The sequence below is a fragment of the Ambystoma mexicanum genome, chromosome 11 (genome assembly GCF_040938575.1).
Source record: "Ambystoma mexicanum isolate Mex_15411 chromosome 11, UKY_AmexF1_1, whole genome shotgun sequence".
Classification (NCBI taxonomy): domain Eukaryota; kingdom Metazoa; phylum Chordata; class Amphibia; order Caudata; family Ambystomatidae; genus Ambystoma; species Ambystoma mexicanum.
In genome coordinates, this window is record NC_090934.1 from 1,481,779,954 (window position 1) to 1,481,794,215 (window position 14,262).

Consider the following 14,262-nt stretch of genomic DNA (forward strand, 5'->3'; position numbering starts at 1 on the left):
ACAGGGGGTCCACAGCTCCATGCAATGGTACCGAGGCTCACATGGGGGTCCACTGCTCTATGCATTGGTAGGGGGACTCCCAGGGGGTCCACAGTTCCATGCAATGGTAGGCCATGGGAACAGGGGGTCCACTGCTCTATGCATTAGTAGGGGGCTCACAGGGGGTCCACAGCTCCATGCATTAGTAGGGAGACTCACAGGGGGCCCACAGCTCCATGCATTAGAAGGTAGGCCCATAGGGGGTCCACAGCTCCATGCAATGGTAGGGAGCCTCACAGGGGGTCCACAGCTCCTTGCAATGGTAGGGAGGCTCACAGGGGGTCCACAGCTCCTTGCAATGGTAGGGAGGCTCACAGGGGGTCCACAGCTCCATGCAATGGTAGGGAAGCTCACAGTGGGTCCACAGCTCCATGCATAAGTAGGGAGGCTCACAGGGAGTCCACAGCTCTGTGCATAAGTAGGGAGCCTCACAGGGGGTCCACAGCTCCATGCATAAGTAAGGAGGCCCATAGGGGGTCCAGAGCCCCATGCATTAGTAGAGAGGCTCACAGGGGTCCACAGCGCCATGCAATGGTAGGGAGGCTAACAGGGGGTCCACAGCTCCATGCAATGGTAGGGAGGCTCAAAGGGGGTCCACAGCTCCATGCAATGGTAGGCCGTGGGAACAGGGGGTCCACAGCTCTATGCATTAGTAGGGAGGCTCACAGATGGTCCACAGCTTCATGCAATGGTAGGGAGGCTCAGAGAGGGTCCACAGCTCCATGCAATGGTAGGAGGGCTCACAGGGGGTCCACAGCTCCATGCAATACTAGGCCGTGGGAACAGGGGGTCCACAGCTCAATGCATTAGTAGGGGGGCTCACAGGGGGTCCACAGCTCCATACATTAGTAGGGAGGCTTACGGGGGTCCACAGCTCCATGCAATGGTAGGGAGGCTCACAGGGGGGTCCACAGCTCTATGCATTAGTAGGAGGCTCACAGGGGGTCCACAGCTCCATGCATTAGTAGGGAGGCTCCCAGGGGATCCACAGCTCCATGCATAAGTCAGGAGGCTCACAGGGCGTCCACAGCTCCATGCATAATTAGGGAAGCCCATAGGGGGTCCACAGCTCCTTGCAATGATAGGGAGGCCCACAGGGGGTCCACAGCTCCATGCATAAGTAGGGAGGCCCATAGGGGGTCCACAGCTCCATGCATTAGTAGGGAGGCTCACAGGGGATCCACAGCTCCATGCATAAGTCAGGAGGCTCACAGGGCGTCCACAGCTCCATGCATAATTAGGGAAGCCCATAGGGGGTCCACAGCTCCATGCAATGGTAGGGAGGCTCACAGGGGTCCACAGCTCCATGCATAAGTAGGGAGGCCCATAGGGGGTCCACAGCTCCATGCAAGGGTAGGCCGTGGGAACAGGGGTGTTCCTAGGTCTGGAAATATCCGGGGCTACACTCATGTCAGGACTCGGGGCTACGCTCATGTTGGGATTGTCAGGACTGGGGGCTAGCTAGACTTGTGGTTGCAACCCCTGAGCTTCTATCCAAGGCTACAACCAAAAGACCTGTGGCTATAACCCCCCTCAGCCCGCCCTCCCACTAGCGATGCCTGTGGTTGTGAAAGCAGGAGAACGCCATTTTGAAATGCACCTTTTTAATGCAGAGAAGTCTGATAACCACGTCCCATCTAAGAAAGACCTTTAACTCTCCTCGGGGATATCCGGGGTCTGCTCAGCCGCTGTTAACACGTGGCTGTGGTTCTCAAGTCTGGGTGCACCCCCTGCTGGCAGCTGATGTAATGTGAGGGGGCGGTCTCAGGTATATCAAACAGGACGTTACGGCGATCAAACATGGCGGCTCTTTGAAAGCTGCACAGAAGTTTTTAAAGCCTATCTAGACGTGAAATTAAAATACGCCCTATAAGGTTAGGGTGTTGATTTTTGTATATACATATTTCATTTAAAAATTAATTGAGGGTGGTTTCTCCCTTTGTTTATTGGACCCAACATTCTCACAAATACTTTTTTTTGCCGTTTTCTATCTTTCTATAACAGGTGCCTTGAAAGCCGAGTCTCTACAGGTTTCTCAGACCAGGTTTCGCCATTCCTGGATCCCCCCACCCCCCTCGGACTATGCTGGCTGGGACTGATAGGGGTGCTCTATAAACAGCAGCGTCTTCAAGGCGCTATTCTCTCCTGTGGCTCTGATAGAAATATCGAGACCACTCCCCACTGTTAAAAGTCAAACCTGATGACATTGCTTCGCTGTAGGACTTAATAAGCACACCCTGTGCCCCCCCCATGCAGCTCCCTCTCCCCCTGCAGCCCACACAACCCCTAGCACACACAACCCCTGTGGGGTGAGTGTGCTAAACATGTGACATGATATTTATTTCACATGTGACTTACCTGTAAGTCTTTCCCTTTGAAGGAGCACTGCTTCTTTTTCTCCGCAGTGGCGCTCCACAGCACCTGCACAAGACGAAAGGGCACTGATTAATACCAGACGGGGCGTTAATCTCAAATAATCTCACAGACTGCCGCGGCGGCTGCACGCAGCACGAAAGCCTCACCCATAATACAGATAACTAACATGCACCCATGGAGCCCCCAGGAAGCTCTGCGCGGGGGCAACACATGTCGGGGTGTCTAGAAAGTCCAAATGAGGGGTGAATGCAAATGCGGAATGTCTCCTGTCGAGGGTGGGTGGCATTTCCGGTTATGAAATATACATTGTATCTCGTCACAAACCACTGCATGATAATACGCATATCGCGATATATGGGAACGCAAATAACGGCGAGTGCCGGGATAGTGAGGACAGTGCTTGTTATTGCTGAGTGAGGCTTCATGGCTCTAAAGAGGCGGAGCTCTGAGTAACAGCTGCTCCCTATTAACTCACTATTCGCAGGCCACTTCTATAGGCACCCCCCTTTTTGTATACAACTGTGAAACTCTGTCAAGAGCTATAATCTGTTCTAAAATCAATGATCACTGCAGCTTGCTTGTGACCATAGCCAGATAATCACAGGACTGCAAAGCATTCAGAATAGTGCGGCGAGAGTAATCACAAGACTGCAAAGCATTCAGAATAGTGCGGCGAGAGTAATCACAAGACTGCAAAGCATTCAGAATAGTGCGGCGAGAGTAATCACAGGACTGCAAAGCATTCAGAATAGTGCGGCGAGAGTAATCACAGGACCGCAAACCATTCAGAATAGTGCTGTGAGAGTAATCACTGGACTGCAAAGCATTCAGAATAGTGCAGCGAGAGTAATCACAAGACTGCAAAGCATTCAGAATAGTGCAGTGAGAGTAATCACAGGACCGCAAACCATTCAGAATAGTGCAGTGAGACTAATCACAGGACAGCAAACCATTCAGAATAGTGCAGTGAGAGTAATCACAAGACTGCAAAGCATTAAGAATAGTGCGGCGAGAGTAATCACAAGACTGCAAAGCATTCAGAATAGTGCAGTGAGAGTAATCACAGGACCGCAAAGCATTCAGAATAGTGCAGTGAGAGTAATTACAGGACCGCAAACCATTCAGAATAGTGCATTCAGAATAGTGCAGTGAGAGTAATCTCAGGACTGCAAACCATTCAGAATAGTGCTGTGAGAATAATCACTGGACTGCAAAGCATTCAGAATAGTGCAGTGAGAGTAATCACAGGACCGCAAACCATTCAGAATAGTGCGGTGAGAGTAATCACAGGACCGCAAACCATTCAGAATAGTGCAGTGAGAGTAATCAGAGGACTGCAAAGCATTCAGAATAGTGCAGTGAGAGTAATCACACGACCGCAAACCATTCAGAATAGTGCGGTGAGAGTAATCACAGGACCGCAAACCATTCAGAATAGTGCAGTGAGAGTAATCACAGGACTGCAAAGCATTCAGAATAGTGCTGTGAGAATAATCACTGGACCGCAAAGCATTCAGAATAGTGCTGTGAGAGTAATCACAGGACCGCAAACCATTCGGAATAGTGCAGCGAGAGTAATCACAAGACTGCAAAGCATTCAGAATAGTGCGGCGAGAGTAATCACAGGACTGCAAAGCATTCAAAATAGTGCAGCGAGAGTAATCACAGGACCGCAAACCATTCAGAATAGTGCGGTGAGAGTAATCACAGGACTGCAAAGCATTCAGAATAGTGCGGCGAGAGTAATCACAGGACTGCAAAGCATTCAGAATAGTGCGGCGAGAGTAATCACAGGACTGCAAAGCATTCAGAATAGTGCGGCGAGAGTAATCACAAGACTGCAAAGCATTCAGAATAGTGCGGCGAGAGTAATCACAAGACTGCAAAGCATTCAGAATAGTGCGGCGAGAGTAATCACAGGACTGCAAAGCATTCAGAATAGTGCAGCGAGAGTAATCACAAGACTGCAAAGCATTCAGAATAGTGCAGTGAGAGTAATCACAGGACCGCAAACCATTCAGAATAGTGCTGTGAGAGTAATCACTGGACTGCAAAGCATTCAGAATAGTGCAGCGAGAGTAATCACAAGACTGCAAAGCATTCAGAATAGTGCAGTGAGAGTAATCACAGGACCGCAAACCATTCAGAATAGTGCAGTGAGACTAATCACAGGACAGCAAACCATTCAGAATAGTGCATTCAGAATAGTGCAGTGAGAGTAATCACTGGACTGCAAAGCATTCAGAATAGTGCAGTGAGAGTAATCACTGGACTGCAAAGCATTCAGAATAGTGCAGTGAGAGTAATCACAGGACCGCAAACCATTCAGAATAGTGCGGTGAGAGTAATCACAGGACCGCAAACCATTCAGAATAGTGCAGTGAGAGTAATCACAGGACTGCAAAGCATTCAGAATAGTGCAGTGAGAGTAATCACACGACCGCAAACCATTCAGAATAGTGCGGTGAGAGTAATCACAGGACCGCAAACCATTCAGAATAGTGCAGTGAGAGTAATCACAGGACTGCAAAGCATTCAGAATAGTGCTGTGAGAATAATCACTGGACCGCAAAGCATTCAGAATAGTGCTGTGAGAGTAATCACAGGACCGCAAACCATTCGGAATAGTGCAGCGAGAGTAATCACAAGACTGCAAAGCATTCAGAATAGTGCGGCGAGAGTAATCACAGGACTGCAAAGCATTCAAAATAGTGCAGCGAGAGTAATCACAGGACCGCAAACCATTCAGAATAGTGCGGTGAGAGTAATCACAGGACCGCAAACCATTCAGAATAGTGCTGTGAGAGTAATCACTGGACCGCAAAGCATTCAGAATAGTGCTTTGAGAGTAATCACAGGACCACAAACCATTCAGAATAGTGCGGCGAGAGTAATCACAGGACTGCAAAGCATTCAGAATAGTGCGGCGAGAGTAATCACAGGACTGCAAAGCATTCAGAATAGTGCGGCGAGAGTAATCACAGGACCGCAAACCATTCAGAATAGTGCGGTGAGAGTAATCACAGGACCCCAAACCATTCAGAATAGTGCTGTGAGAGTAATCACAGGACCGCAAACCATTCAGAATAGTGCAGTGAGAGTAATCACAGGACTGCAAAGCATTCAGAATAGTGCTGTGAGAGTAATCACTGGACTGCAAAGCATTCAGAATAGTGCGGCAAGAGTAATCACAGGACTGCAAAGCATTAAGAATAGTGCAGCGAGAGTAATCACTGGAATGCAAAGCATTCAGAATAGTGCGGCGAGAGTAATCACAGGACTGCAAAGCATTCAGAATAGTGCAGTGAGAGTAATCACAGGACTGCAAAGCATTAAGAATAGTGTGGTGAGAGTAATCACAGGACTGCAAAGCATTCAGAATAGTGCAGCGAGAGTAATCACAGGACTGCAAAGCATTCAGAATAGTGCTGTGAGAGTAATCACAGGACTACAGAGAAGGGATCATATATCCGATGCCAGGCGTCGTTTACACTGACTGCCCGTAGAGGCAAGAATTCATTTCTTAATTCTTTATTTTAATTTTAGTAATTAGAACAGGACTGAAAAATAAATCACAAAGTATCATAACACAGCATAAAGGATATAAACATGTAGGAATAGAAAAAGAAAGAAAAAAATAATTAAAAAAAAAAAAAAATGAAAAACCTTAAATATACAATTTAACGATGAACTAGTACCTACTCAAAAAAGCTCCCCAGACCTTCGTATATAAACTCAATTTTCCCATTTTTCTGTATATAAATTTCTCAATATTCGCTAAGCAGTTCATTTCTGTAATCCAATCCTCCAATATTGGTGAGACACACGATTTCCAGCTCCTCAAAATCATTTTTTTGCAAATAGAAGCACCTCTGAACAAACATTTCTTTTCCGATAGCGAAAGGTCGTCAAGTAAATCATCGCAGCCTAGCACCATAGTCTTAAAATCCAAGTCAACATTTTGGTTCAGAACCCCGAGCCAAATAATACAAACCTCATGCCAAAAACCACGAACCCTCACACAGTCCCACAGCATATGTTCCATACTGCCTTTCTCACTCCAGCAACAGCAACAAACATCAGAATCAGACAAACCTCTATTTTTGCAAGAATTCATTTCTGTGTACTACTGATTACGCATAAATGTCTCCCTGGGGCCAGCCCTCTATATCTGAGTGGTGATTGGTATTTGCTAAATAAGCTGTATTTTAGGATGTATTTACTGCCGAATAAAGCTTGTTGGAACATATCTGAGTGAGGCATTGGTGAGTAAATTGAGTATCAGGACATTAAGATCAAATAGCACCAGTCAACTTAACATTCCTGCCTGCAAAAGAACCCAAGTGAAGAAATGTGCATTCTTCATGGTGGATCCTAGAGCGTGGAATGTCGTTCCTCTCAATCTTAGGGAGCTTAGATCGACTGTAGTGTTTAGAAAAAAGACTGAAGGCACGGGTAGTAAGATGGACGAAGGCACAGGTGCTGTTGTGAACCCTGCTGTTTAGATAATGCTCTCTTGCCGGATGGAAGAAGGCACAAGTGCTGCTGGGAACCCTGCTGTTTAGATAATGCTCTCTTGCCGGATGGAGGAAGGCACGGGTGCTGCTGTGAACCCCTCTGTTTAGATAATGCTCTCTTGCCGGATGGAGGAAGGCATGGGTGCTGCTGTGAACCCTTCTGTTTAGATAATGCTTTCTTGCCGGATGGAGGAAGGCACGGGTGCTGCTGGTAACCCTGCTGTTTAGATAATGCTCTCTTGCCGGATGGAGGAAGGCACGGGTGCTGCTGTGAACCCTGATGTTTAGATAATGCTCTCTTGCCGGATGGACGAAGGCACGGGTGCCGCTGTGAACCCTGCTGTTTAGATAATGCTCTCTTGCCGGATGGACGAAGGCACGGGTGCCGCTGTGAACCTTGCTGTTTAGATAATGCTCCCTTGCCTGACGGAAGAAGGCACAAGTGCCGCTGGGAACCTTGCTGTTTAGATAATGCTCTCTTGCCCGACGGAAGAAGGCACGGGTGCTGCTGGGAACCCTGCTGTTTAGATAATGCTCTCTTGCCGGACGGAGGAAGGCACGGGTGCTGCTGGGAACCCTGCGGTTTAGATAATGCTCTCTTGCCGGACGGAGGAAGGCACGGGTGCTGCTGGGAACCCTGCTGTTTAGATAATGCTCTCTTGCCGGATGGAAGAAGGCACGGGTGCTGCTGGGAACCCTGCTGTTTAGATAATGCTCTCTTGCCGGATGGACGAAGGCACGGGTGCCGGTGGGAACCCTGCTGTTTAGATAATGCTCTCTTGCCGGATGGAGGAAGGCATGGGTGCTGCTGGGAACCATGTTGTTTAGATAATGCTCTCTAACCGGATGGAGGAAGGCACGGGTGCCGCTGGGAACCCTGCTGTTTAGATAATGCTCTCTTGCCGGACGGACGAAGGCAAGGGTGCCGCTGGGAACCCTGCTGTTTAGATAATGCTCTCTTGCCAGACGGAGGAAGGCACAGGTGCTGCTGGGAACCCTGCTGTTTAGATAATGCTCTCTTGCCGGATAAACGAAGGCACGGGTGCCGCTGTGAACCCTGCTGTTTAGATAATGCTCTCTTGCCGGATGGAGGAAGGCACGGGTGCCGCTGGGAACCATGCTGTTTAGATAATGCTCTCTTGCCGGATGGAGGAAGGCACGGGTGCCGCTGTGAACCCTTCTGTGTAGATAATGCTCTCTTGCCGGATGGACGAAGGCACGGGTGCCGCTGGGAACCCTGCTGTTTAGATAATGCTCTCTTGCCGGATGGATGAAGGCACGGGTGCCGCCGGATGGAGGAAGGCATGGGTGCTGCTGGGAACCCTGCTGTTTAGATAATGCTCTCTTGCCGGATGGATGAAGGCATGGGTGCCGCTGTGAACCATGCTGTTTAGATAATGCTAATGCTCTCTTGCCGGATGGAAGAAGGCATGGGTGCTGCTGGGAACCCTGCTGTTTAGATAATGCTCTCTTGCCGGATGGAGGAAGGCACGGGTGCTGCTGTGAACCCTGCTGTTTAGATAATGCTCTCTTGCCGGATGGACGAAGGCACGGGTGCCGCTGTGAACCTTGCTGTTTAGATAATGCTCTCTTGCCGGACGGTAGAAGGCACGGGTGCTGCTGGGAACCCTGCTGTTTAGATAATGCTCTCTTGCCGGACGGAGGAAGGCACGGGTGCCGCTGGGAACCCTGCTGTTTAGATAATGCTCTTTTGCCGGACGGACGAAGGCAAGGGTGCCGCTGGGAACCCTGCTGTTTAGATAATGCTCTCTTGCCGGACGGACGAAGGCAAGGGTGCCGCTGGGAACCCTGCTGTTTAGATAATGCTCTCTTGCCGGACGGAGGAAGGCACGGGTGCTGCTGGGAACCCTGCTGTTTAGATAATGTTCTCTTGCCGGATGGACGAAGGCACGGGTGCCGCTGTGAACCCTGCTGTTTAGATAATGCTCTCTTGCCGGATGGAGGAAGGCACGGGTGCCGCTGGGAACCATGCTGTTTAGATAATGCTCTCTTGCCGGATGGAGGAAGGCACGGGTGCCGCTGTGAACCCTTCTGTTTAGATAATGCTCTCTTGCCGGATGGAGGAAGGCACGGGTGCCGCTGGGAACCCTGCTGTTTAGATAATGCTCTCTTGCCGGATGGAGGAAGGCACGGGTGCTGCTGTGAACCCTGCTGTTTAGATAATGCTCTCTTGCCGGATGGACGAAGGCACGGGTGCCGCTGTGAACCTTGCTGTTTAGATAATGCTCTCTTGCCGGACGGTAGAAGGCACGGGTGCTGCTGGGAACCCTGCTGTTTAGATAATGCTCTCTTGCCGGACGGAGGAAGGCACGGGTGCCGCTGGGAACCCTGCTGTTTAGATAATGCTCTTTTGCCGGACGGACGAAGGCAAGGGTGCCGCTGGGAACCCTGCTGTTTAGATAATGCTCTCTTGCCGGACGGACGAAGGCAAGGGTGCCGCTGGGAACCCTGCTGTTTAGATAATGCTCTCTTGCCGGACGGAGGAAGGCACGGGTGCTGCTGGGAACCCTGCTGTTTAGATAATGTTCTCTTGCCGGATGGACGAAGGCACGGGTGCCGCTGTGAACCCTGCTGTTTAGATAATGCTCTCTTGCCGGATGGAGGAAGGCACGGGTGCCGCTGGGAACCATGCTGTTTAGATAATGCTCTCTTGCCGGATGGAGGAAGGCACGGGTGCCGCTGTGAACCCTTCTGTTTAGATAATGCTCTCTTGCCGGATGGAGGAAGGCACGGGTGCCGCTGTGAACCCTTCTGTTTAGATAATGCTCTCTTGCCGGATGGACAAAGGCACGGGTGCCGCTGGGAACCCTGCTGTTTAGATAATGCTCTCTTGCCGGATGGATGAAGGCACCGGTGCCGCTGTGAACCATGCTGTTTAGATAATGCTCTCTTCCCGGATGGAGGAAGGCATGGGTGCTGCTGGGAACCCTGCTGTTTAGATAATGCTCTCTTGCCGGATGGAGGAAGGCATGGGTGCTGCTGTGAACCCTTCTGTTTAGATAATGCTCTCTTCCCGGATGGAGGATATCCAATATATTGTGTATTGGGTACTGGGGGTCCCCTCTATATGGTGCATTGGGTACTGGGGGGTCCCTTCTATATTGTGTATTGGGTACTGGGGGTCCCCTCTATATGGTGCATTGGGCACTGGGGGTCCCCTCTATATGGTGCAATGGGTACTGGGGGGTCCCTTCTATATTGTGTATTGGGTACTGGGGTCCCCTCTATATGGTGCATTGGGTACTGGGGGGTCCCTTCTATATTGTGTATTGGGTACTGGGGGTCCCCTCTATATTATGCATTGGGTACTGGGGGTCCCTTCTATATTGTGTATTAGGTACTGGGGGTCCCTTCTATATTGTGTATTGGGGGCTGGGGGGTCCCTTCTATATTGAGTATTGGGTACTGGGGGTCCCCTCTATATTGTGCATTGGGTGCTGGGGGGTCCCTTCTACATTGTGTATTGGGTACTGGGGCCCCCTCTATATGGTGCATTGGGTACTGGGGGTCCCCTCTATTTTGTGCATTGGGTACTGGGGGTCCCTTCTATATTGTGTATTAGGTACTGGGGGTCCCTTCTATATGGTGCATTGGGTACTGGGGGTCCCCTCTATATGGTGCATTGGGTACTGGGGGGTCCCTTCTATATTGTGTATTAGGTACTGGGGTCCCTTCTATATTGTGTATTGGGTACTGGGGGTCCCCTATATATGGTGCATTGGGTACTGGGGGTCCCCTCTATATGGTGCATTGGGTACTGGGGGTCCCTTCTATATTGTGTATTAGGTACTGGGGGTCACTTCTATATTGTGTATTGGGTACTGGGGGTCCCCTCTATATGGTGCATTGGGTACTGGGGGTCCCTTCTATATTGTGTATTGGGTACTGGGGGTCCCCTCTATATGGGGCATTGGGTACTGGGGGTCCCCTCTATATTGTTCATTGGGCACTGGGGGTCCCTTCTATATTGTTCATTGGGCACTGGGGGTCCCCTCTATATTGTGTATTGGGTACTGGGGGTCCCCTCTATATGGTGCATTGGGTACTGGGGGGTCCCTTCTATATTGTGTATTAGGTACTTGGGGTCCCCTCTATATGGTGCATTGGGTACTGGGGGTCCCCTCTATATGGTGCATTGGGTACTGGGGGTCCCCTCTATATGGTGCATTGGGTACTGGGGGTCCCTTCTATATTGTGTATTAGGTACTGGGGGTCACTTCTATATTGTGTATTGGGTACTGGGGGTCCCCTCTATATGGTGCATTGGGTACTGGGGGTCCCTTCTATATTGTGTATTGGGTACTGGGGGTCCCCTCTATATGGGGCATTGGGTACTGGGGGTCCCCTCTATATGGTGCATTGGGTACTGGGGGGGTCCCTTCTATATTGTGTATTGGGTACTGGGGAGTCCCCTCTATATGGTGCATTGGGTACTGGGGGTCCCCTCTATATTGTTCATTGGGCACTGGGGGTCCCTTCTATATTGTTCATTGGGCACTGGGGGTCCCCTCTATATTGTGTATTGGGTACTGGGGGTCCCCTCTATATGGTGCATTGGGTACTGGGGGGTCCCTTCTATATTGTGTATTAGGTACTTGGGGTCCCCTCTATATGGTGCATTGGGTACTGGGGGTCCCCTCTATATGGTGCATTGGGTACTGGGGGTCCCCTCTATATTGTGCATTGGGTACTGGGGGTCCCTTCTATATTGTTCATTGGGCACTGGGGGTCCCCACTATATTGTGCATTGGGTATTGGAGGTCCCTTCTATATTGTGTATTGGGTACTGGGGGTCCCCTCTATATGGTGCATTGGGTACTGGGGGTCCCCTCTATATGGTGCATGGTGCATTGGGTACTGGGGGTCCCCTCTATATGGTGCATGGTGCATTGGGTACTGGGGGGTCCCTTCTATATTGTGTATTGGGTACTGGGGGTCCCCTCTATATGGTGCATTGGGTACTGGGGGGGTCCCTTCTATATTGTCTATTGGGTACTGGGGGTCCCCTCTATATGGTGCATTGGGTACTGGGGGTCCCCTCTATATTGTTCATTGGGCACTGGGGGTCCCTTCTATATTGTTCATTGGGCACTGGGGGTCCCCTCTATATGGTGCATTGGGTACTGGGGGTCCCCTCTATATTGTGTATTAGGTACTGGGGGTCCCCTCTATATTGTGTATTGGGTACTGGGGTCCCCTCTATATGGTGCATTGGGTACTTGGGGTCCCTTCTATATTGTGTATTGGGTACTGGGGGTCCCCTCTATATGGTGCATTGGGCACTGGGGGTCCCCTCTATATTGTGCATTGGGTATTGGGGGTCCCTTCTATATTGTGTATTGGGTACTGGGGAGTCCCCTCTATATGGTGCATTGGGTACTGGGGGTCCCCTCTATATTGTGCATTGGGTACTGGGGGTCCCTTCGATTGTGTATTGGGTACTGGGGAGTCCCCTCTATATGGTGCATTGGGTACTGGGGGGTCCGTTCTATATTGTGTATAAGGTAATGGGGGTCCCTTCTATATGGTGCATTGGGTACTGGGGGTCCCCTCTATATTGTGCATTGGGTACTGGGGGTCCCCTCAATATTGTGCATTGGGTACTGGGGGGTCCGTTCTATATTGTGTATAAGGTAATGGGGGTCCCTTCTATATGGTGCATTGGGTACTGGGGGTCCCCTCTATATTGTGCATTGGGTACTGGGGGTCCCCTCAATATTGTGCATTGGGTACTGGGGGGTCCCTTCGATATTGTGTATTGGGTACTGGGGAGTCCCCTCTATATGGTGCATTGGGTACTGGGGGGTCCCTTCTATATTGTGTATAAGGTAATGGGGGTCCCTCCTATATGGTGCATTGGGTAATGGGGGTCCCTTCTATATGGTGCATTGGGTACTGGGGGTCCCCTCTATATTGTGCATTGGGTACTGGGGAGTTCCCTCTATATTGTACATTGGTACTGGGGCGTCCCCTCTATATTGTGCATTGGATACTGGGGGGTCCCCTCTATATCGTACATTGGGTACTGGGGGTCCCCTCTATATCGTACATTGGGTACTGGGGGTCCCCCTCTATATTATGCATTGGGTACTGGGGGGTCCCTTCTATATTGTGCATTGGGTACTGGGGTACCCTCTATATTGTACATTGGGCACTGGGGGGACTTCTATATTGTGCATTGGGGGTCTCCTCTATATTGAACATTTGGTACAGGGGAGTCCCCTCTATGTTATGCATTGGGTATTGGGGGGTCTTCTCTCTATTGTACATTGGGGATTGGGGGTGTAAGGAAATCATGGTGGCAACAGTAAAGAGACACAAGTGACCACAGCTCAAGGGTGTTTATTGAACTTTCACAAAGGGGTGATAAACACATATCCAATCCTAAATCTACAGATGGGAGAAAGCTACAACCATCAAATAATAATAACACAGTCCTAGTGGAGTCTTGTCAAATAAAAAGGGCCTATACAAAAAAAAAGAACGATTGCCAATCCTTACCACTAGATTACATAAAGAGTGTGGGATAATGTTCACCAGAAAAGAAAGATGTGTTCACAAAATAATAAATCAGGATGGTATGGCTGGGTCTCCCTTCCCCACGTTTGAAGCACAGGATAATGCGGGACTCTCGAGCACAGCACACTCCTGGGCCTCCCCAGCACTAGGTTCACAGGCCAGCACCTTCAGGGGCTAAGACTCTTTCCTGGAAGTCTCTGGCCTTAGAAGGCCTGCTGGTCCAAAGTAACAAATAAACAAACAAAAGTTCCTTCGGTGCTCCTGTACCTTGGGCGATTGCTCTTTGCCCCTTGGATCTCCCTCCACCAGGCTCAGATCATCCATGCAACTCAGGCCTCCCTCCGTTGGGTTCACTACGGCCTTCTTTTACACAGTTAATGTATTCTTAAAACCGTTCATGTTTTATTCAATTTCACCAGAAAGCGGGGGTCTCCTTTCCCTAGCTTTCTTTCGGCATCTCTCTGTCGGGTTCACACTTGCCTTATTCTACAGTTCACAATCTTATCAGGGAGTGGGGGTTCCCTTCCCCAAGCTTTCTTCTGGAAACAGGTCAGAGACTTTCGATTGTATGAAGGATTTAACATAACCTTTATAGAACCATTCTGATGCCTCATGCCACTCTTTCCTAGAGCCTTCTGGTTTTTGTAGTTTCTTAAACAGGTCTCGTTCAGAGTCTTTCGAATGAGCGCCCACATTGCGCCAGACCCCTCTGCACCTGGACCTATACTGGGCTTTCTTTAAAGTTCAATCACATACACAAGTTCTTTATTTTTCGGGTTCCTTGCGTTCA

General features: G+C 49.9%; 1 protein-coding gene across 1 annotated transcript in view; it reads right to left on the bottom strand.

The window, feature by feature from the left end:
- The window catches only part of SEMA4B (semaphorin 4B), a 567,312-nt gene that overhangs the window by 62,359 nt on the left and 490,691 nt on the right, over positions 1-14,262 (bottom strand). The window contains exon 4 of the mRNA XM_069625216.1: positions 2,398-2,460. Coding sequence (XP_069481317.1) covers positions 2,398-2,460 — 63 coding nt within the window. The remainder of the gene's footprint in view (positions 1-2,397; positions 2,461-14,262) is intronic.